The sequence below is a fragment of the Trachemys scripta genome, chromosome 15, assembly GCF_013100865.1.
Source record: "Trachemys scripta elegans isolate TJP31775 chromosome 15, CAS_Tse_1.0, whole genome shotgun sequence".
Taxonomy (NCBI): domain Eukaryota; kingdom Metazoa; phylum Chordata; order Testudines; family Emydidae; genus Trachemys; species Trachemys scripta.
In genome coordinates this window covers 3,831,295-3,851,730 of record NC_048312.1, presented here as the reverse complement: position 1 = coordinate 3,851,730, position 20,436 = coordinate 3,831,295, and the positions used below count along the sequence as shown (strand labels likewise).

General features: G+C 43.4%; 1 protein-coding gene across 2 annotated transcripts in view; it reads left to right on the top strand.

The window, feature by feature from the left end:
* Positions 1-4,119: 4,119 nt before the first annotated feature.
* Positions 4,120-20,436, top strand: part of MYO1H (myosin IH) — a 41,718-nt gene continuing 25,401 nt past the window's right edge. For both annotated transcript variants that reach the window (XM_034791408.1, XM_034791409.1), the window contains exons 1-10: positions 4,120-4,273; positions 7,592-7,753; positions 9,236-9,351; positions 10,952-11,150; positions 12,223-12,303; positions 12,825-13,004; positions 14,430-14,528; positions 16,274-16,387; positions 17,913-17,984; positions 19,141-19,260. In XM_034791408.1, the coding sequence (XP_034647299.1) occupies positions 7,628-7,753; positions 9,236-9,351; positions 10,952-11,150; positions 12,223-12,303; positions 12,825-13,004; positions 14,430-14,528; positions 16,274-16,387; positions 17,913-17,984; positions 19,141-19,260 (1,107 nt within the window). In that variant the 5' untranslated portion in view covers positions 4,120-4,273; positions 7,592-7,627. The remainder of the gene's footprint in view (positions 4,274-7,591; positions 7,754-9,235; positions 9,352-10,951; positions 11,151-12,222; positions 12,304-12,824; positions 13,005-14,429; positions 14,529-16,273; positions 16,388-17,912; positions 17,985-19,140; positions 19,261-20,436) is intronic.

Sequence of the window (20,436 nt, the reverse complement as noted above, 5' to 3'; positions counted from 1 at the left end):
CCAAAAATCTTAGAGAGTGGAGAAGGTAGAAAAATTCAGGGCATGTGTGCTTAGTGTGTTGCTTGGGACTACTTATTTAATCCTGCCCCGCAATATCCACTCCCACATTGTTTCTTGCTGCTTTATCCCACTGTCACTCGCAAAAACCTTAGATCCCACAAATCCCACAGGAGACCGATTCCTCCATGCTACTAGAACAAACATGGTCAGTTGATACATTTTATATAAAAGAATTCAGACACAATTTTTACCACTAAAAGAATAAAACAAATCTTGCTTAAACCATGTAAAAAAAAATACTTGAACTCTGCTTACAATAGACATCAAATCTTTCTATTCCTTGCTTAAATTTAAGTATTAAAACCTTTTATTTAAAAAAAAAAACAAAAAAAACTTGCTTTACCTTTTTAAAATTCTATTTATGACAAACTGATGAGAGGTTTACTGTTTTCCCACAAATTACCTCAGTGTTTTTTGCCTACCCAATCCCACCTGCAGCAAAGTACATTTTATCCACTCCTGTTATTATGGTGGCAGTCCTATTGTGAAGGTGCTCTTCTTCCTCTTTGCCAGGGACTACTGAGAATATTTTCCCCACCTCTAGCACCTACAATTGACATTTCGCTTTTACTCAGAAGGTATTGTGATAGCTAGTTCCCAAGGGACATAATTAACAGCAGCAGCACAGGTGGCATTGTGACATGCTTTACTAAATCTGGTCTGGTTGGCAAGCCAGAAATTTGTACAGCCTGTCAACTGCACTGCAGTGACTTTAGCCTACTTTATCTTGGTAAATTTGGTAGGGGCGGCTACAGCAGATAAAACTTCATCAAGGAATGGCAGGAAGTGTGAGCTGTACTGCATAAATCAAACTCCCTAAAATCAAGTCTCATAGGATTGATCTGTAATTTAAGGAAATCTGGCTGCTATCCATGTAGACTGTGGTGTTGTAGTGAAATCAGCTAGGTGATCAGTATTACAAATTAACTGAACAGTCAGTCAAGTAGTAGCGGTGTTGGTCCCAAGATATTAGAGACAAGGTGGGTGCGGTAATATCTTTTATTGGACCAACTTCTGCTAGTGAAAAAGCAAGCTACACAAAGCTCTTCTTCAGGTCTGGGAAAGATACTCAGTGCCACAGCTAAATAGGAGGTGGAACAAATTGTTTAGCATAAGTAGTTAACACATTCTAAGAGACCATCAAGGTGAAGTGGCCTGTTAGCAACCTCAGCCTCAAACTGAAGTAGGTAAAGCAAGACGGAGGTGAGTTAGGAGCATTGTGTAGTGGGAACTAGCATGTTGTTTGGTGCTGCTATTCCTGCCTCAAGCATGTGCTCTCAGGCCCTCACTTTCATGGGCACTAAAATTATTTGTGAATCTGTAGAACAATCTTGTGTGATGGCTCAACAATGTTAATTCCTGCATATATTAAAAATAAAGCTTAATACTGGTCTGAATACAGACCTGAAGTGAGTAACCAGCTGATCTTATAGTAACCCTTGTTCTTCTTCAACCATACCATCCTTGACAGGTTTCAGAGTAGCAGCCGTGTTAGTCTGTATCCGCAAAAAGAACAGGAGTACTTGTGGCACCTTAGAGACTAACAAATTTATTAGAGCATAAGCTTTCGTGGACTACAGCCCACTTCTTCGGATGCATATAGAATGCCATTTTGCATACCATCCTTGTTGTTACTCTCACTCCGTCATATATAGCACCTAGGCCCCAATGCCGTAAGGCATCCTGTTAAAGTTAGTGATATTTGGTGTGGGGTTTTCTTGTAGCCCACTGTTTAGGGCAGAGAACTCTTCACATCAGTTCTGAATGATGTCCAGCACACTGTCCAGTGCTTTCGAAATAACCGATCTAACACTGTGTTCCCCTAAAACAGACGTGACCGTCCCTCTCTACACTGTACTGCCACAGAGAAGAAACAGCCATAAAAAGCACAGCACTTCGCTTTAGAGCCGGTTGGGAAATTAAAAATACACAAACTTTTAACACAGTGGCAATATTTTAGCAAAACTTCTTGTGGATTTTTTCCGTTTGTTTGTACCAAAATCAAACTCTTCTTCTTGGAGGTGGATGAAGAATCTAAGCCTCTCCAGAGTTTGGTTCTTTTTCGAACTCTTTGCTTCTCATAATCTTCAAATGTTGAAAAATAAATCCCAGTGGGGGATAAAACAAATGGCTTTGTGGCTAAACTAGCCAGTTAAATGAGTAAGAATAGATTCCCCGAGAGAGCTCACATTTCAGTAAATCAGAAGAATCCTTGATTCTCATAGGTAAGCAGTGAGGAGAGATTTCAGAATGGCAGGTTAGTGAGTATCCCTCATTTACTAGGTGAAGATGGGACTTCAACTGAATAATTAGCATTGGATTTGGAAAAATCCCACCTTAACTAACATGATCATTAAGAAATGAGTTTGCCATCATTTGAGCCAAACACAGTGGTGAGTCAATGCTGCATGAATCTCAGCACAGTCTAGCCCAGACATGAGTGCAGGATCTATGCCCAAAGGGGAACAGAGTGTCAATTGCCAATATGCTAACTGGTAAACAAAATAAATTAAGGAAACCTGATCAGCTAGGCAGCTACTGTGATTTCAAGATTAGTCATGTGTTGGTGTTCCTGGGCTTGGAGTGAAGCCTGGCTCTTTGCATTCCATACTGAGCGGATGTTCTAGAATACTATCAAAATTCCTCTTGGAAGTGCACACAGACTGTTTGTCATTTTAAACATTATCTCATTAAATGATAAACTCTCTTAACCTGGTTACAGTACAGTAGCTGCTTGACAAAAGTAGCATGAAAAATTAATGTCACCAGCAGTTCAGGGGCAAAAAATAAGGGGAAATGGCTTATATTGTGATATGGTTTGGGTTCTGAACTTCCTTAGGTCAGCCATGGGTTAAGGCCTTCAGTATCTGTTTTCAGTTCTGTTTGGTTTGGCAGAGTGGTGTCAGTAGCAGACTTGTAAGACACTTCTTTAGTTAGCTAAACACATGCAATGTTTATCAAGCAGCAAAACACCTAAAATATGATTTGCATCTTAAACCCCCCTTTAAGAATCACTTTACCCTGGGAGAAATGTTAGACAAGAGATCATTCTATTTAAGCCTTTCCATTTTTGCTACTTAGGATAAGGAAAGTCTTATGCAGGTAACAAGAAGAGGTCAGTGAAAGGGAAGCTAGGGGTAGGTGTTGGTGCACCTACAATAAACAGTAAGATGAAAGAACAGGCTGTACTTTGCTGAGAGGAGGATCCAAAAAAGAATGATCGCAATGTAATACATCTAGTCACCTGTATGAGACTTTAAAGACGGTGCTCAGATACCAGTGACACATGGGATACATGCCGAGCCCCAGACAGATCTCTAGAACCCCAGAACTGAACAGCTCAAATGAGTTGAAGATAATCCAAAATTAGTGACAGCTGAATTAGGATATTCAGGAATAGTTCAATGGAAAATATTGTGGTTTGTTACTTATTGGGAGATACCAGTGCAGCCTATCCCAGCACAGCCATAGCTGAATGTGTGTAGGGAGAAGAGTAGTGCAATGCCATTTTCTTCCAGTTAAGGTCAGTATTAAAGTGTGTATTGAGAAGGTGCTGAATGCTTCTGATTGGAGAAATCCAGGACTAGGCTTCTTTAACTTCCACACCGTAGCCTGCTCACTGGTTTCCATTTACCTTCTCACCCTGGCAGAGAAACTGCTCTGATCAATTAGAATTTTTCCCAAAAGAGAGACTTTTTCTAACCCATGGCTAGTGGGACTGGGCCATTCCTCCGCGTTCAGTGTTGCACAGATGGGCTTGCAAAGTCTTTTTCTCAGCTGGAAATACAACCTGAAGAGTTTGGGTTTAAGCTTTGTGGCTAGATGCAAACCCTAAACTTCAGGTTCACTCACCCCCTTCCCCATCAAAATCCTTTTTTCATGAGATGCTACAGTCTGAATGAATGTGTTTTTGATTTGATGCATTCATTTCCTCTCATTGTCATCGCCCTGGAACAAGTAACTTCTGATCAGTGCATGACCTGTGCTGCTAACAGCAACTCTGTTAACTCTGATTAAACTCTTGCATAATTTGGTCACGTCTTACAAAAGTTGTTCTCCTTCCTGGCTGTATTTGTGTATTCCTGTTGGTGGAACCATGTTCCAATCAAAATTGCAGCAAGATTTTAAGAAAGTCCAGATGATTAAAATTAGAAAGCATTCCTTTGTTGATTGGTGAAGAAAGTAGCCAGGGGGGAAAAACAAGACCTACCAGGTAAAACTTTATCCTATATGTTCTGTGGCATGAATATAGAATGTGTATTTAAGAATGTAAATATTAATCACCTCTTTAGAGGCCAACTCATACAGATAAACAGTGTAGGGTGGTATTGCCAAAAAGACTGTATTGCCATGGCAGGTAAATAGTATAATGGCTAACGAGGGTCAGGCTGGAGACTCTTGCCTACATGCTCGGGGTTTTACTGATCGCCATATTTGGGGTTGGGAAGGAATTTTCCTCCGGGGTAGATTGGCAGAGGCCCTGGAGGTTTTTCGCCTTCCTCCGCAGCATGGGGCAGGGATCACTAGCAGGAGGGTTCTCTGCCAGTTGGGGACTTCAACAGCAGAGTCAAGGGAAAGGGTAGGGACGGCTTTGTGGCCTGCAACATGCAGGGGTCAGACCAGATGATCATAATGGTCCCTTCTGACCTTAAAGTCTATGAGTCTATGAGTTTGTTTCATAGTGGAAAGATGTCACTTATTATTAGTCTGTTGTGACAAATTGGGGATTTCCCCTTATGTTGGATGTGAGCCTATGAGTTTTACTGTTTTGCATGAATACTGTGTTCTGCCAGTTTCTCTGTGTGCTGCATCAGTGTCTAGGCGGTGGGACTAAGGGGGTGTGACTTTAGCTGAGACCTTCAGAGGCAGGTGAGGCTGCTCCAGCGGCCTGCACGTAGGCTATGGCCGGTGCCCTTCATAACCTGAGACCCAGCAGGGGGATGCAAGCAGGTGATGACCAGGTGACACTTTGCCTGGGAGGCAAGACAAAGACTCGGAGGAGGAGCAACGGGGAATGTCTGAGGTTGGGTTGCTTGAAGCTGGGCAGTCTGACTGGGCATCTGGCCCAGGATTTCCCCAAGATGGACTTGGCTGAAAGTCGCTGATTTCTGTGCTCACCAGTTCTGTTCTATGCTGTGTTCCTGTCGACTAATAAACCTTCCGTTTTATGCTGGTTGAGAGTCACTGCTGACTGCGGAGTTGGGGTCCAGGGCCCTCTGGCTTCCCCAGGAGCCCAGCACGGGCAGACTTGCTGTGGGAAGCACATGGTGTGGAAAGGGATGCTGAATACTCCGAGATCAGATCTAGGAAGGTCGAATCTGTGTAAGCTTCTTGCTCTGGTGACAGTCTGCTCACAGAGAGGAAGCATGCTACCCCAGAGTCCTGACTGGCTTCATACGGAGGAGTTCCAGAGCATTGGCCCGCTGACTCCGTGACAACTGTATTCCCAGATAATGTTGAATAGCATTTGAAAGGAAGGGGAACATCAAGAGGACAGTTCTTGTGACTAGATCATAAACACATATTTGTCTTTTTTTTTTTTTTTATTATTATTTCTGGCATACTGAAGCTTGTGGTTCATATCTTTCCTGACAAGAACATTCCTGCAGAACAAGCTTTTACTGAATTTGGATGTTACTGTGACATCTATAACCAAGTGATACAAAACTGGGTATGAATGCTCTCCTGTGTTTTGTAGATGTTCCAAACAGACTTAATCAAGTTGCTGCTTTGTTCCAGTCAGAATGATCATTCTTAATATAGTATTGAAGGAGATCAGAATGTACTAATTTTTGTGAATTCGTAACCCCTTGTCGACTTGCTAGTGGTCAATATGTTCACTGGACACATCATTTAAAATTGAAGGGTAAGAAACCTAATGCAATCTGTAAATCAGAACAGAATATCTGTATCCCAGTCATGGGAAATACCTTTTATTCTAAAAGTATTTTCCAAGGTAATAAGTCAAAAATGAATAGTGCAGGGAAATGGAGAGGCCTTTTGCTCAGCAGTAGCCCTGGCACGGTCTCCGTCTGTTTTGAGAGGAGAACGCTAGCCAAGACAGCATTGTTATCTCCATATCATTCCAAAAGTGCAGTGTCTCCAGCAAGACCACTCCGTTGTATCTAATAATCTTTGCATCGTTACGTCCAGAACGTTTCCTTGGTGTGTGGAGACATCTGCTGTCCAGATTTAAAAAGGTTGTTGTTCCCCCATCTGCTTGTACGAGGCTTAAAAAATGTCATCTGACTCAATGCAGCAGATGCAAGTTAATTTTTATTTCCTTGGAAAAACTAAGGTCAGATGCAGCACCCATTTTTAGGAAGATCCTTTTTTTATATATTTTTTTAAAGTAGTCCCAGCTGTTGTAGCGTGAGCAGCTCGCCTGATCTCCTTGTATCTAAACGAAACCACCTCAACTGGAAACAGTTCAGCTGACTCAAGCACAGTGATAGTGGCTTGTTTTAAATTAATCTTTAGTGGCTCATCTGGGTTTAGGAACCAGGTTTGTCTAGCTTCTAGGCAATTGTGTTAAGTTCTAGAGAACCCTATGTGGAAAACGGAGCTCTTTTCCCCTTTCTATCTGATCTTTGTTTTCCAGAAAAATGAATCTGTTATTGACGCTCAGATCTTCATTCTAACTGTCAAATCTTGAGTAGGCTCTGAGTTCACAGTAATGCGAAGCTAATTGTCACTGTGCTGATAAGCCCACGTCAGGATTGAATTTCTCACTGGTTAGAAAAATGCAGTGTTTTTAAACTCCAGTTTGAGGATCTTCCCACTAGTCGATGTTGATGACTGTTCCAACTGAGCTCTCGTTCTGTAGGGCAGCTTGCCTTACTGCAGCCTATTCGGGTACAAACAACCTAGGAGAAGATTTCATACCTGGGGACTGTCTGTCAATCAGATAGAAATATGCATCCTTTACCTTTTACATGATTGTCATCATTCGTCTCTTGCTAATTACCAAAGCTGGGTTTGTGCTGAAATGAAGGCTGCTTCCGTCTGCTTCACTGTAGGATCGGTTAGCAAATTTTAATGCTGAATTGGCAGCATTGCTGCCATCTGTATCTATCTTGGGTACTTACGGCTCCCATTACACTATCCTACCTGAGCACCTCACAGTCTTTATTGAAATTCTCTTCACCATAATGCTGAGACAGGACACTGCTGTTAGCTCCGTTGTGCAGATGGAGAACTGCGGCACACATAGTGGGAGATTTGCCCAAGGTCACATTGGGAGACTTGAACTCGGATCTCTTGCATCCCAGGCTAATGCCTTAGCCACTGGACTGTGGCTACAGAGTGGGATGTCAAAACACAGGGTTCTGACCCCACTACAGCACCAAGCAGGCTATTAGGTTGGGAAGGAAGGAAGTCTTTATTAAGTCATTAATTGCTGAAATAACAAAAGGGTCCAGAGCTTCAATAGAGGTGGATTTTTTTGTTGTTGTTCCAGTGTGAAAGCTCCCCCTTCAGAAAAAGGAAAGGATCACACATGTATAACTGAGCTACTTTCTTTGCATTTTAGAAAGAAGAGGTGGGTGATAACCACAGCCAGCTGAACATGGAAGGGGCTCTGATCGCCCGGGACAGAGTTGGGGTACAGGACTTCGTTCTTTTGGATTCCCACACCAGTGAGGCTGCTTTCTTGGACAACCTTCGCAAGCGATACAGAGAGAACCTCATCTACGTAAATCTGCATGCTTTTATAACTTCATCTTTCATGGCAATGCTGGTACTTGTGTCTAGAAGATAGTGTGAACTAAAATGTAATTGTGGGAAGGTGACATGCCTCAGACTACAACCTGCTTACAAGTCAGATCTAAGAATAAGGCCAAACGGGGCATCTCTGTGGAACCATTGTATTGGGATGATCAGAGTTCCAGGTGGACTTAATGTCTTTTGTCACTGCAGTGTTGACTTGTTGGAACAGAGTGATTTATCTCCCCAAGAATATGGCTTTCTAATGCTTGTGGTCTGCTATACAGGGAGGGGTTGAAAGATGTTTGCAGTATTTGGCAGGCTGACTGCCCCGTTTGCCCTTTAGATTAAAAAAACCCGGAACCTGTAACTTCTGTGGATGGTATGGTTTATGTTCAGGGTGTCCGAGTGGTGTGTAATAAATAACAAAGGAACATGAAATGCCAAGCCAGCACAAAGAATGCTCTGAACTGCAGGATGAAAATTTGCTAGGTCTTAATGGCCTTGTTTTTTCAACGGTGCTGAGCACCCACAATGCAATGTTTTTGCTGTGCAGAACTTAAATGGTAGAGAGTCTTACCAAACCTCTCTTCTGTTAGATGAAGCTCAATATTTTGATGAGGCAAGTGGGGGAAAAGATGAAAGGACTTGATGGAATGTGGAGTGTAGGTTGTTACTAGGTTCTAAAGTGTTGTGTAACTTTGGCTCACTGAAATATTCTAAAATTAAGGCAATTAGACTTACACCTTGAAACCTGAGATTTGTTCATCTGCAGGGCTCAGGAAGGAATTCTTTCTTTCCATATACAGTCTTAGGAAAGAATTGGACCAACTTTGGTTGGGGAAAGGTACAAGCTTTTGAGCTACAGAGAGCTCTTCTTCGGGTCTGGGGAAGGAAGCTGAGTAGAAAGAAGAGCTCTGTGTAGCCTGCAAGCTTGTCCCTTCCACCAACAGAAGTTGGTCCAGCAAAAGATATTACCTCCCCCACCTTGACTCTTTCATATCCTGGGACCAACACAGCTACTACACTGCAGACATGCACAGTTTTAAGTAACCACCAGATGGCTTATGAATTTAGCTTTCCTATGAAGCATCAGCATCACATCTGGAGAATAACAGACTTTCAGTGATTTAACAAAACAGTGTTAGTTATGGGCAAATATGTTCCTATGTTAACTGGGATATAAATATGAACCAAATCCCAGAAGCATCAAGGAACAGTGGTATCAAAAGTCTCCATTATTAAGACAATTAAAGGACTAAACCAATGTAATTACTTTACCAGCCAACCTTTAAATAAGGGTTTAAGTGTATGGGGTGTTAGAAATGGAACACAGAAATACTGAAGTCTTTGAAATCTTTGTTACAGAAAAGTTCCACATTTTCTATTTTGTCAGTTTTCACATGGTATGCTTGAGGTTGCCCTTCAGGAGAAGTCATTCCGTTTGTCTACACTCTGTTCTTCCCTGTAGACATATATTGGTACCCTTCTAGTATCTGTGAATCCCTACAAAGAGTTGGATTTCTACTCAGTTAAACAGATGGAGATTTATCAAGGGGTCAACTTTTTTGAACTGCCACCACATATGTAAGTAGCACTAAATTCCCCTGCTTTCAGTTCACATAAACACTTTTTGACTTTCATAAGGTCAGGTCTAGCACTGTTTCTGTTGTGGTTTTTAATATTACAAACACTTTCAAACGTAATTGGTGGGAGAGGGGGAACTTTTCATAATAGCAATCTTAGCAAGTAACTTGATACACTTGTGGGGTTATTTATCAAATAACTTCAATTAGACAATATCATAGGACTAGAAGGGACCTTGAGAGGTCATCTAGTCCAGTCCCCTGCCTCATGGCAGGACTAAGTATTATCTAGTCTAGTATATGTCTCTGCAGAGTTGGCATTTGGATGTCAGAACTTGGAAGGAGGGTAATTTCAACTTAATATTGACACAACTTTGAAAATTCAAATGTTTTGTGAATGTTAATCACTCTTCACAACTTCCCTGTGAGGGCATGTAAGTATTTATCTCCATTTTAAAGAGGGCTAAATTGAGGGGCCAATTTGTCAAAAGCTACAGGCAGGGGCAGCTCCAGGCACCAGTGCACCAAGCGTGTCCCTGGGGTGGCAAGCTGTGGGGGGCAGCCTGCCGGTCGCTGTGGGGGTGGCAGTCGGGGAGCCTTTGGCGGCATGCCTGCGGGAGGTCCGCTGGTCCCGTCACCAAATTGCCGCCGAAGCCGTGGGACCAGCGGACCTCCTGCAGGCGTGCCACTGAATCTGCGTTACCAGCTGGACCTCCCACAGGCGTGCCGCTGAAAGTCCCCTGACTGCCGTGCTTGGGGTGACAAAATACATAGAGCCACCCCTGGCCACAGGGAAGAATGTGTGTCAGACAGGGCTAGAATTAAGGAATTTTTCTAGCGAGTCAGAGCTCAGCGCATGCCTTCCTCATGATGCCTTACCTGATGATGGGATGTCAGACCATCAGGGCTCAGCTAGGATGTGCCCTTGCATAATTCCAGGACTGAGTATATCCTTCCGTCAGTTTCTGAAACATTCCCTTTCACAGTCTCTGCCCTTCCTCCTGGCTCCGTGGGCTCCACCTATTCTCAGTGCTCCTAATTCTGCCTCCAGCCAGTTCTGGGAGCAGGAAGTGGGTTGAGGTCCAATTTCAAAGCTGGATGTTGATTTTTGGATTTTCTTCCCAAATGGGGGGGAGGGGAAGTGGGAAAGTGGTTGCACTAATTGTTACCTTTTAAAATATCTTCATGGGCAGAAGTTGGGGCTCACCAGCACGCTGCTTTTTAAAACAAATAAATGAAAATTTGAGGTTGGTCAGTCTCTGCCTTTGGGTCCCGGACCTGCAGTGTGCTAACCTGTGCCCATAGCAGCGTGCACAGTCCAAATGGGTTCTGTTGCTAAAGCTCTTTCCCTCCATGTGCCTACCTCTCAATTTGAATTCATGTTTCCATTCTAAAGTTGTGAATCGGCAAATTTTCTGCTGGGAACATTGCTTGCCTGTCCAGTTCAAGGTCTGTAAATTTTAGCTGTCTCCAGTGTTAAGGAGCCTATGGAACATTTACTCCTGTCAGAGCTTTCTGCCAGCATTTTGTATGGCTGTTTCATATTGAGTAATTCTTAAAGCTGATTATTTTGTGTGTGTGTGTGTGACTCTCTTATTCAGATATGCCATAGCTGACAATGCCTACCGGGTAATGTGTGCTGAATACAATAACCACTTCATCCTCATCTCTGGGGAGAGTGGCGCTGGGAAAACAGAAGCCTCCAAGAAGATATTGCAGTACTTTGCAGTGACCTGCCCAACTACGGAACAGCTGCAAATAGTCCGTGATCGCTTGCTGCTCTCCAATCCAGTTCTGGAGGTAAAACAAAAAAATAATAAAAAAAACCCTAACGGTGTACCATGCAGAGGAGATTGGCTGCAAGATTTCTCTGTATATCGAACTGAAATGTTTTGGATGTATGGAAGGGGAGGCGATCTAATCAGGAGAAGGGCCTCCCGTTTGCAGGGATACTTGATCTCTGGTTGCATTATAATGAAAGTAATTTCAGCCCCTTTGCAAGCACGTCCTTTCTGACTTGGAAAATGTGAAGGAATTGATGTAGGCCAATTTGTTGTCCAGGGATTTAAATTTTGTTCCACTTGTAGTTTTCAGCTTACAGTATTTCTTCATCTATAATCAAAACACCTGGTCTCCTGCTCGATATAAATGCTGTGCGAAGAGGGGATTTTTGTCAGTAGTGCTCCCTAAGGAAAGGAGAAAATATTTTGAGACCATTTAATAAATGCTGAACCATATCAAGGAATGAACAAGCCTCTCAGAGCATCTGTCACCTGTCCCTCTAGTTGCCTAATGTGCAGGAAGGTAACTGTGGATACTACTATTCAGGGCAGGTTTTCAGAGCTCTCCCGAAAATGAGCTGAGCGGAGAGCTGGGCATAGATTCCTGTGGTGGGAGCACACATTCGGTGAACTTTAGCTGACACACGCTCATATTATCAGAAATTTTAGGAAAGCTTGTCTAAGTCTTCATGACTAAACAGTGACAGTAAGTAAATGTGAGCCATTGATACTTAACCCTACATGAAGAACCAACTGAAGAGAATCTGAGAACTGAACGTTTGTTGAGTGTAACTAATGGTGTGTCTGGGCAGATGGATTCTACTCTTATGGAATGCTCTGTGTCAGCAGGGGGTGGGGAAAGAGGGAAGCAAATATGTCCGGTCTCCGGTAAATACAAACCTAATTTTTCAGAGTTTCGTGGGATTTAGCTGCCCATTGACTTACCAAGCATGAAAAGAGAGGGGAAAGTGGATAGGCTATCTAAAGCTGTACATGCTGATGTTTCTCCCTCAGTTCCTCATGACCCCAGTTCTAGATGCAGAGCTCTCAGCAGCAAGAGGAGTGACTTGGTTTTGCTTGTTTCTCTGCAGGCTTTTGGAAATGCAAAAACTCTGCGTAATGACAACTCAAGTAGATTTGGAAAATACATGGATATCCAATTTGATTTTAAGGTAAAAAAACGAATGTGTTGGAGCATTCCCCAAACAAGCATAACTATGTACCTATCTGGCACCAGCATGGAATACTTAGTCAGTAAACCTTATGCTGCCCTGCAAAATTATTTACCTTGCAGGCTACCTTCTGACCTCATTTTTATAGCTCTTGCATTTTTTGACTGAGGTGTCGGAAGTCTTGTATCTTGGAAGTTTCCAGCATTATTGGCAACACAGCCAACTGCCCAGTGGAAAAGGCAATATTTCACTACAGAGCAGGAGCTAGTTGAAAAGACCGTTACTCCTCAGACAGTACGTGTCTACCTGTAAGTGATAGAGAAACTAATGAAGTGTAAGAAGAGCAGATAGGCTTCTGGTGTCATCGTTACTTGTCACAGTAAGTGTGTGTGAATAAGAATACAGCAGTCACAACACTTCTGCTGGCTTCCTGTCACTGGGGCTGTTGGGTATTGAAGGCTTAGCAGTTTAAGCTCATGTGACCTTTTGTTTTGTTTTGTTCCCCTCCCACTCCTCCCCAGGGAGCTCCAGTAGGAGGGCATATCCTCAGTTACCTGATTGAGAAATCCCGAGTCGTTCATCAAAACAATGGGGAACGGAATTTCCATATCTTCTACCAGTTGCTGGAGGGCGGGGAAGATGACCTGCTTCGCTGGCTAGGACTGGAGCGCAACCCGCAGAAGTACATGTATCTTATACAGGTTGGGATAACTAGGCCCCCAGCATGGAACGACCTGTGGGGTTCCATAGGCTGCATTTGGCAGCATAGATCTGCAGTACCTGTTAACCTTTACAGAACAAGTTATGTATTATGATCACCTATGACTTGATGGGTTTTCTTCACCATTCATGTACTCCATTATGGTAGAAGTCATGACTATAGCTAATGATTTTCTAAGTGATTATAATACTGTAGAACAGCTGTCGGTGTATGGTTTTCTACCCTTGTTTCACCTTTTGACACTGATTTGCCCTGGATCCAGAACTGCAGCAATATTAGAAATAAAGGAAGTTGAGACACTAACTTCTGCAGTATTAATGGATAAAGCACATTAGAATGAGACAACACTATGGCTTGCCCAAATTCTGCCCTTAGGCTGTGAAATCACTAGAAGCTGCATGAGAGTGCCAGACTAAAACTTGGTCTTGAATTAGTTTCTACCCTCTAGTTATGAATCCAACCTATCCTTGCCTCTCCTCCATTAATTTAGAGAGGGATTTCACAATGAAGCAAACTGAAACGAGAAATCTTATTCCATAAGGAATTTAACAATACAATCACTTTGTATTCTCCGTGCTCTTAGTGAGGATATTGGTGCACGGGTAACAGCTTATTCCACTTCAGAGCTTTTGCCCAGTCCACGGCAGTGAAGTTCTTAATCTGTCTGTGATAGACTGTGATAAACATTAAACTGTTGCCAGGCAAATGAGTGCTATATCCTAGAGGAAGCATTGTGACTTAATGGCAGATCTCACTAGGCGGAAGAGCTGGCTGGTGGTGTATAAAAAATACCCCTTTGGTTCACTGGAAAGCATGGCCTAAACTATTAACTAGTAAAATGATGATTATCTGCAAGTTACACTTGGTGTAAGGGTCTCTCTTTAAGGCTTTCTTTATTAATTTGGAGTAAAATAAGTAAGCTTGAGGACTCAAGCAGCTGTTATAAAATATGAAGAAAAGTGTTCCCTACACTTGTTCATAAAATGCAGAATCATGTGCGCAAACTGCTGGTTTTGATGGAGTATAATATGCAGACAATTTGCCCTTCTCCCAGTATAGACACATTGAGTAACAAAGGTTACGTTACTATAAACATAATAGATGGCTAGAGCCCAAACTTCACCATAAATGCGCTAAGTACCTAGTACCCAAACTCAACATACATCATGCTCTTAAGTAACAGTTACAGAAAGGACTGACCAGTAGAGCCATGGGCTGAATGGGCAAGAGTGGAATAACCCTCTGTGTGTATATCTACAAACAAAGTGGTAAAGAGCTGAGAGAGAGAACTGGGAATCAAAAATGCCAAGCCAAGGTGTGATTGGCTAGTGGTACACAGATCACCTGATCAATAGAACTGTAGTGATGGATGCAAAGTTTTCATGCTCTTTCTTCTCCTCAATAGGGTCGATGTGCCAAAGTGTCTTCCATTAATGACAAGAGTGACTGGAAAACAGTCCGCAAAGCCTTCTCGGTCATTGACTTCGCTGAAACAGATATTGAGGTATAGAGGCAAGAGAAGTGATGTGCATTTATGAAAGGGGATAACTGCTGATTCCATCCTGGTTCAGGATAGATATCTGGGGAAATTTCCAAATAAGGGCTGTACTGCTCTTTCTAAGGAAGTGGTGGAAGTTTCTTCCTTTGTGATACCTAAAACTGGACTGGATACAGTGCTGAAGTACATGTTGTGGGGAACAATCGTCCACTGACTAAGACATGGACAAGATAACCTGAGAGCAGGAATTGTCTGAATACCTTACTGGCTTCTGATATTCCATAATGGATAGAAAAATGGGATGCAATAACCAATGCCTGTACCCACCAGGAGGAAAATGCTTTACAAACAGTATTACTAGGCCAGTGGCAAACTTTCTGATCCCCCTCCCCACCCTGTGTTTTCTGGTGTCCGAAGTGTGTTGCTAAAGGAAGTCTCTATTGCTACCACTCTAGCGAAAAATGTCGTGTGTGTGTATAGGTAGAGATTGGTATCGGAACTTCATGTCACCTGTAAAAACCAGGGGCTGTTGTTACTCTTCATATCATTAAACATTTGCTTGATAGATTTAATAAAAAAAAGACCAGAAGGGAATTAATTTGATCTCCTATATAATACAGGACGCAGAATTAGGAGTTTGGGGGATATGGCTGTGGCTTTGTCAAATGACCAATTCTCTTTCAGATGCATGGTACAAATTAAAACCTTCTCCCTCTCTGCAGTTCCTAACTGTTGGGTTTTTTAATATCACTTAAGTAAGTTGGGTCCAGAGTTCATTGGAGTATCATCTATGCCTCTCTCAAATGGCTCTAGAACTCCATTTTGCAAATGCAAGGATTGTTTTTGGCTTAACTGCATCATATAGTCAAGTGCTCTTTTTCTGCTGCCTGTGTTTTGTGAACTTCTCAGGAGTAAGGGAAGAAGCAGGGCTGGCGCTACCATTAAGGCAAACTAAGCGGTTGCCTGGGGTGCCAAAAAGCGGTGCCCCCAATTTTTTTTTTTTTTTACAGCGTTCCTGGGCTGTCGGTGGTGCGCTGACATGTGTGGCTCAGACTCCCTCTCCCAGCGCAGCAGCCGCTCCACTTCTCCCGCTTCCCAGGCTTGCGGTGCCAATCACCTGTTTGGCGCTGCAAGCCTGGGAGGGGAGGAGAATTAGAGTGGGGGTGGCGTGCTCGGGGTGGAGGCGGAGCAGAGGTCAGCTGGGGTGGGGAGCTGCTGTACGGCTCCCGGGGGGGGGGGGGGCCCTGGGGGGGGGGGGGGGGGGGGGAGCTGCCGCAGGGCTGCAGGGGGAGGGCGCAAAGTGGAAGTTTTGCCTAGGGCGTGAAACTTCCTTGCACCGGCCCTGGGAAGAAGGGTCTATAAAAGTGATGGTCCCAGCACCAAGATGGCCTGAGATACAGGCCCTGTTATATGCGTGCCTGGTGACCTCGTCTTTGCCTCTCCCGTGGACTTTGGTGATTCCCACCATCCATCTACTTCTAAGGTTGAGCAGCTGGCTTAATTTTGAAGTGTCGGATGATGTGCGTATCCCAGGGAGTCAGACTGGAAGGAGGTGGCCAGATTGGAGTGTCCTTCTGTACCAGGTCTAGAGAAGTAGCTGATAATCTCACTGTCTTACTCAGCAGTAATTGATTTTCAGATCAACAGATTGCACTACCACTGAGCCAAACAAGAGCATATTCTGCTTAAGAGTAATGACCATGTAACCATATGAACTTGGCTTTTAACAGTCTTTGTCACTTTGGCCTCAGCATCTCTTTGGGGTCATTGCCAGTGTCCTGCACCTGGGGAATATTCAGTATGAAGAAGATAGTAACGGTCATGCCATCATCACCAACGGCAGCCAGATCAAATGGATCTCAAAGGTATCATCTATGGGGAGACAGGAAGCTTCCATACAGATTTGAAAGCAGGGGCCCAAGGCACTAGGTTTGAGGGGTTGCTTCCCTTCCTTGCTATGTTTTTGACTTGTGGATGGTAGCACATACTGTCCTCGGAAGCGTCCAAATTCTCTAGAAGGACAGCCTCCGCTCTGAGGGGCTCACCTTGGCTCTGTGCGTTGAGTCCCTCTCAAACTGTCCCTGCGCTAATCAGGGGATCCTAGAAATGTAGAACTGGAAGGGACTTTGAGAAGTCAACTAGTCAAGCCCCCTGCACTGAGGCAGGACCAAAAAATCTAGGCCGTCCCTTCCAGAGGTTTGTCCAACCTGTTTTGAAAAACCTCCAGTGATGGGGACTCCACAACCTCCCTCAGGAGCCTATTCCAGAGCTGAACTACCCTTAGTTTTTCCTAACATCTAACCTAAATTTCCCTTGCTGCAGATTAAGCCCATTACTTCTTGTCCTGCCTTCAGTGGACTTGATCAATTATTCTCCACTGTCGTCTTTATAGCACCCCTATGAACTCTGTACTGAGCTGCCAGATGCAGAATCCTGAAGTTTAAATGTTTTAAACAACTCTTGCTGTCAGCATAAAGATGGACAAGTTGAAATCTGTAATGTATAATATGCAACAGGCTCCTTAGCATTTTAATTCAACTTTAGCCATCAAGGGTATTTACATTACATTATGCTGCCTGTGTAACTGATCCATGCTTTTCATTATGGGTGTGGGGTATTAAGGCATTACTAGAATATCCTCTGTCTCATTGTTTTTAATAGTGTCTCTGTCCCCAGTTGGCATAAAGACACACACGGTCACTTCCCAGACCTGCATACGTCCGTGACTTTGCATTGCTTGCAGGGTGGCTGCTGACAGAGGGGCACAGTTGTCGCTATGGTGGCACGTAATGTTTTGGCCTACGCGGCTCCTTCAATCCAATGCACAAAAGGGTCAAGCTGCATGTTCAGCCTGGAGTGGCAGCAGCATCCATTTGGACTTTCCTGTTGTCAGTAGAAATCGACTGCTTAATGTTGTTTTAAATATAACAAAGGGGATCAGAGCGGCTTAACCTGCCAATACAGCCACCCCCTAACAACCAGAAATGGGTTGTGTGGGCTACACCCTAGTAGAGAAGCAGCAGCTCAGTACTCCCCAAGGTGCCTGTGCAGTCTGCCAAGACACTATGGGAGAAAATTCTTGACCGACCTCTAATCATGGCAATCCTGTTAAACCACTGCAAGTAAGAAAAATGCTGTAGTTAAAATCCCGATATGACCAGAGATAACTGAGATAGCAAAGGTGTCTGGTTCCTTTTCCTTTAAATCTTAATATGGATTCCGCTACTTATCTGTGGGCGCAGAGAAATGCAAATGTTGGTTGCCCCGTTATATTTTGGGTTTTCAAGAGTCATTAAGAGTAAAAGACAGCAGCCTGGACATTTCACTCCAAATTGACGGTAGTCCTGAAATTCCCCTTTGCACTCTAACTGTGGCTCTCTTCTTTGGCAGTTATTGGGCGTCCGCTTATCCATTCTACAGGAAGCTCTGACGCACAGAAAGATAGAAGCCAGATCAGAAGAGGTATAAATTAAGCCAGTGTCCGATTCCTCATAGTCTATTAAGTCAACACAGTCTAGTGGTAAAACCCTGGGATAAGGAGCCAGGATGCCCTGTGTCTTGTTCTTGACACACTCACAGATTCTCTAAGGAAACTTCACCAAGTTTCCTGAATCTCTCACTCTTTTCCTATCTGTAAAATAATTGTGGTAAGAACAGTTACCTTCCTTAGTAAATTTCTGAGTTATTAAGTTGAGAAGTGTTGGTGTGAGGCTGCCTTCCTGCGGAGTGACACAAGTGATTGAAAAAAGCCAGGAGCGAGGAAGGTTTACATGCAGCCACACATCTGAGCCAAATTATTTTCCTTTGTGTAGTCTGTAAAGTGCTTCTTGAGAAATTTGGCTTCATATGCAGATGGGAGTATTTGTATAAAATGTCCGCTTGTAACATTTTGTGGTGTTTGAAAGCCGTCAGAATTGCTGATGGCTTTTTCCCTTGAAATTTGGCAGAGTCCCAAAATGCAGCCTCCTAATCAATACTGATAGTGTATACCCATTTCCCCCTTATATCTGGTGTACATCATTTAGCTCGTATATAGATGAATGTTTGCCCCCAAATTAGAGGGTAAAATGGGGCTCAATCCTTATTTTTATTCATCCACTTCGCTGTCAGTGACTCCTCTCCTGTAGCCTGAATGTTAATGCTAGGAGATTCGTAGCTATTGTCTTGCACCTTCTGACCAAAAAGATAATATATGGAATATCTCACTTTATTTCAAAACCGTGATCCAAAACTTCCTTGACTTCAAATCCATCTCATTATTGTGAGACTGGAGCGGTCTAAACTCTGCTACAGGTTAGAATGTGTGCAGCTGGGTGGGAGATGTGTGGAAGTAGGACACTAGGACCCAACATGCGGTCTCATAACTGGGGCGCTAGAGCAGTAGTCCCACCAGCCTGAGATGCTAGCTATGGACCGGTACCTGGAGCTGTGGTTGGCTTCAGTTTTGATCTGAAGGCAGAATGCTTGCTCATGCTTCAGTGTGAAATGGAGACTGTCAGATGGTAGCCTGCTCTCTAATCCATGAGCATGAAATGAGTTAGAAATTACTGACGTTGAGTTATCTTCGTTACTATACTTGAGTATTTTTACCTGCCTTTTTTTTTTTTTTCTCTTTCAGGTCCTAAGTCCCCTGAACATAGACTTGGCATTCTGTGCTCGGGATGCAGCAGCTAAGGCGATTTATGGACGGACTTTTACTTGGCTAGTCAACAAAATTAATGGATCTTTAGCCAACAAGGTTGGTTCCCTTCTAGCTAATACAGTGCTCTACAGACAAGTACTGTCTCATTCAGTGAATGGACAGCGCTTCCAGAGTGAGTCAGTAATGTGGTGTCTGCTAGTCTGCTAGTTGAGTTCAGGGATTCAAACCACTGTGAGCTGGAGATTCATGTTCTGCTTGATTTTTTTTTTCTATCGAATACTAAAGATACATTGTCAAGCAGTTTGGCTAATGCATGACCTGCTTTAAAATTGTCCATCCTGATTGGAAGTAAATACAGAGCTATACATGATTACTTTATAGCTGATAAGAAAAAAAAATCACTGCTTTTGTAGGACCCATCCAAACTATGGTATGTGCTTCTCCCGTTGGACATGTGGCAGCAAACTAACATGCTATTTGCTGGTCTGTAATGCTGGTGCAAAAATAAGGAGTTTAGCATAAAACTAAGCTTTCTAGAAGACAAGAAAAATGTTTTCCAAATGGTGACAAAACTTGTATGGAAAGTAGCCTTGATATCTGTGCTTAGGAGAGAGGTGTGACTTTCCAGACTAGTTGAAGGAGGTCTTTGCTTTTGGTTTGGTAAGCCACCAGGCAGCCATGCATGGAGCCGTTTTTATTATCCCAGATATGTAGTTTTGAAAGGTGGAAAATGGGGGTTGGCTAGATTTCCCCCATTAATGATCTAATAGCTGTGCACCAGGATGTGTGTTGTACTATCAGCTAAGAAAGCCAGGTCTGAGAGTTAACATTAGGCTTTGAGTGGGAGAGACTACAAACATTCACAGAGCTAGGAACAACCAGGAGTCCCCAGCATGGGATCCTGTGTCCTACCCGAATATAGAAGGCAATGGTTGTCTGGAACAAATATATGTGATGGCCATTCTGCCAGTGTCTATAAGAGGGTGAAACCACTGGAAGATGAAGGGGATTTATTCCACAGTCTCTCCTACCTCTACGCCCAACCTCCACGAAGACTATTTAGACCTGTCTTGGCTTGCTCACCAAAATATCTTGTCAGTTCAGCTGCAGAATTGCCTGCTAGAGGGGACCCATGTGGTAATGACACTGTCCCTGTAATGAGTCTCCCTGGTCAGTGGCAGAGTGGGAACAAATGAGAGATTAAAATCTAGGTGAAGGGAACCACATGAATGATACAGAGCAATTGCACCAGTTACAGAAATCCTCTTTTCC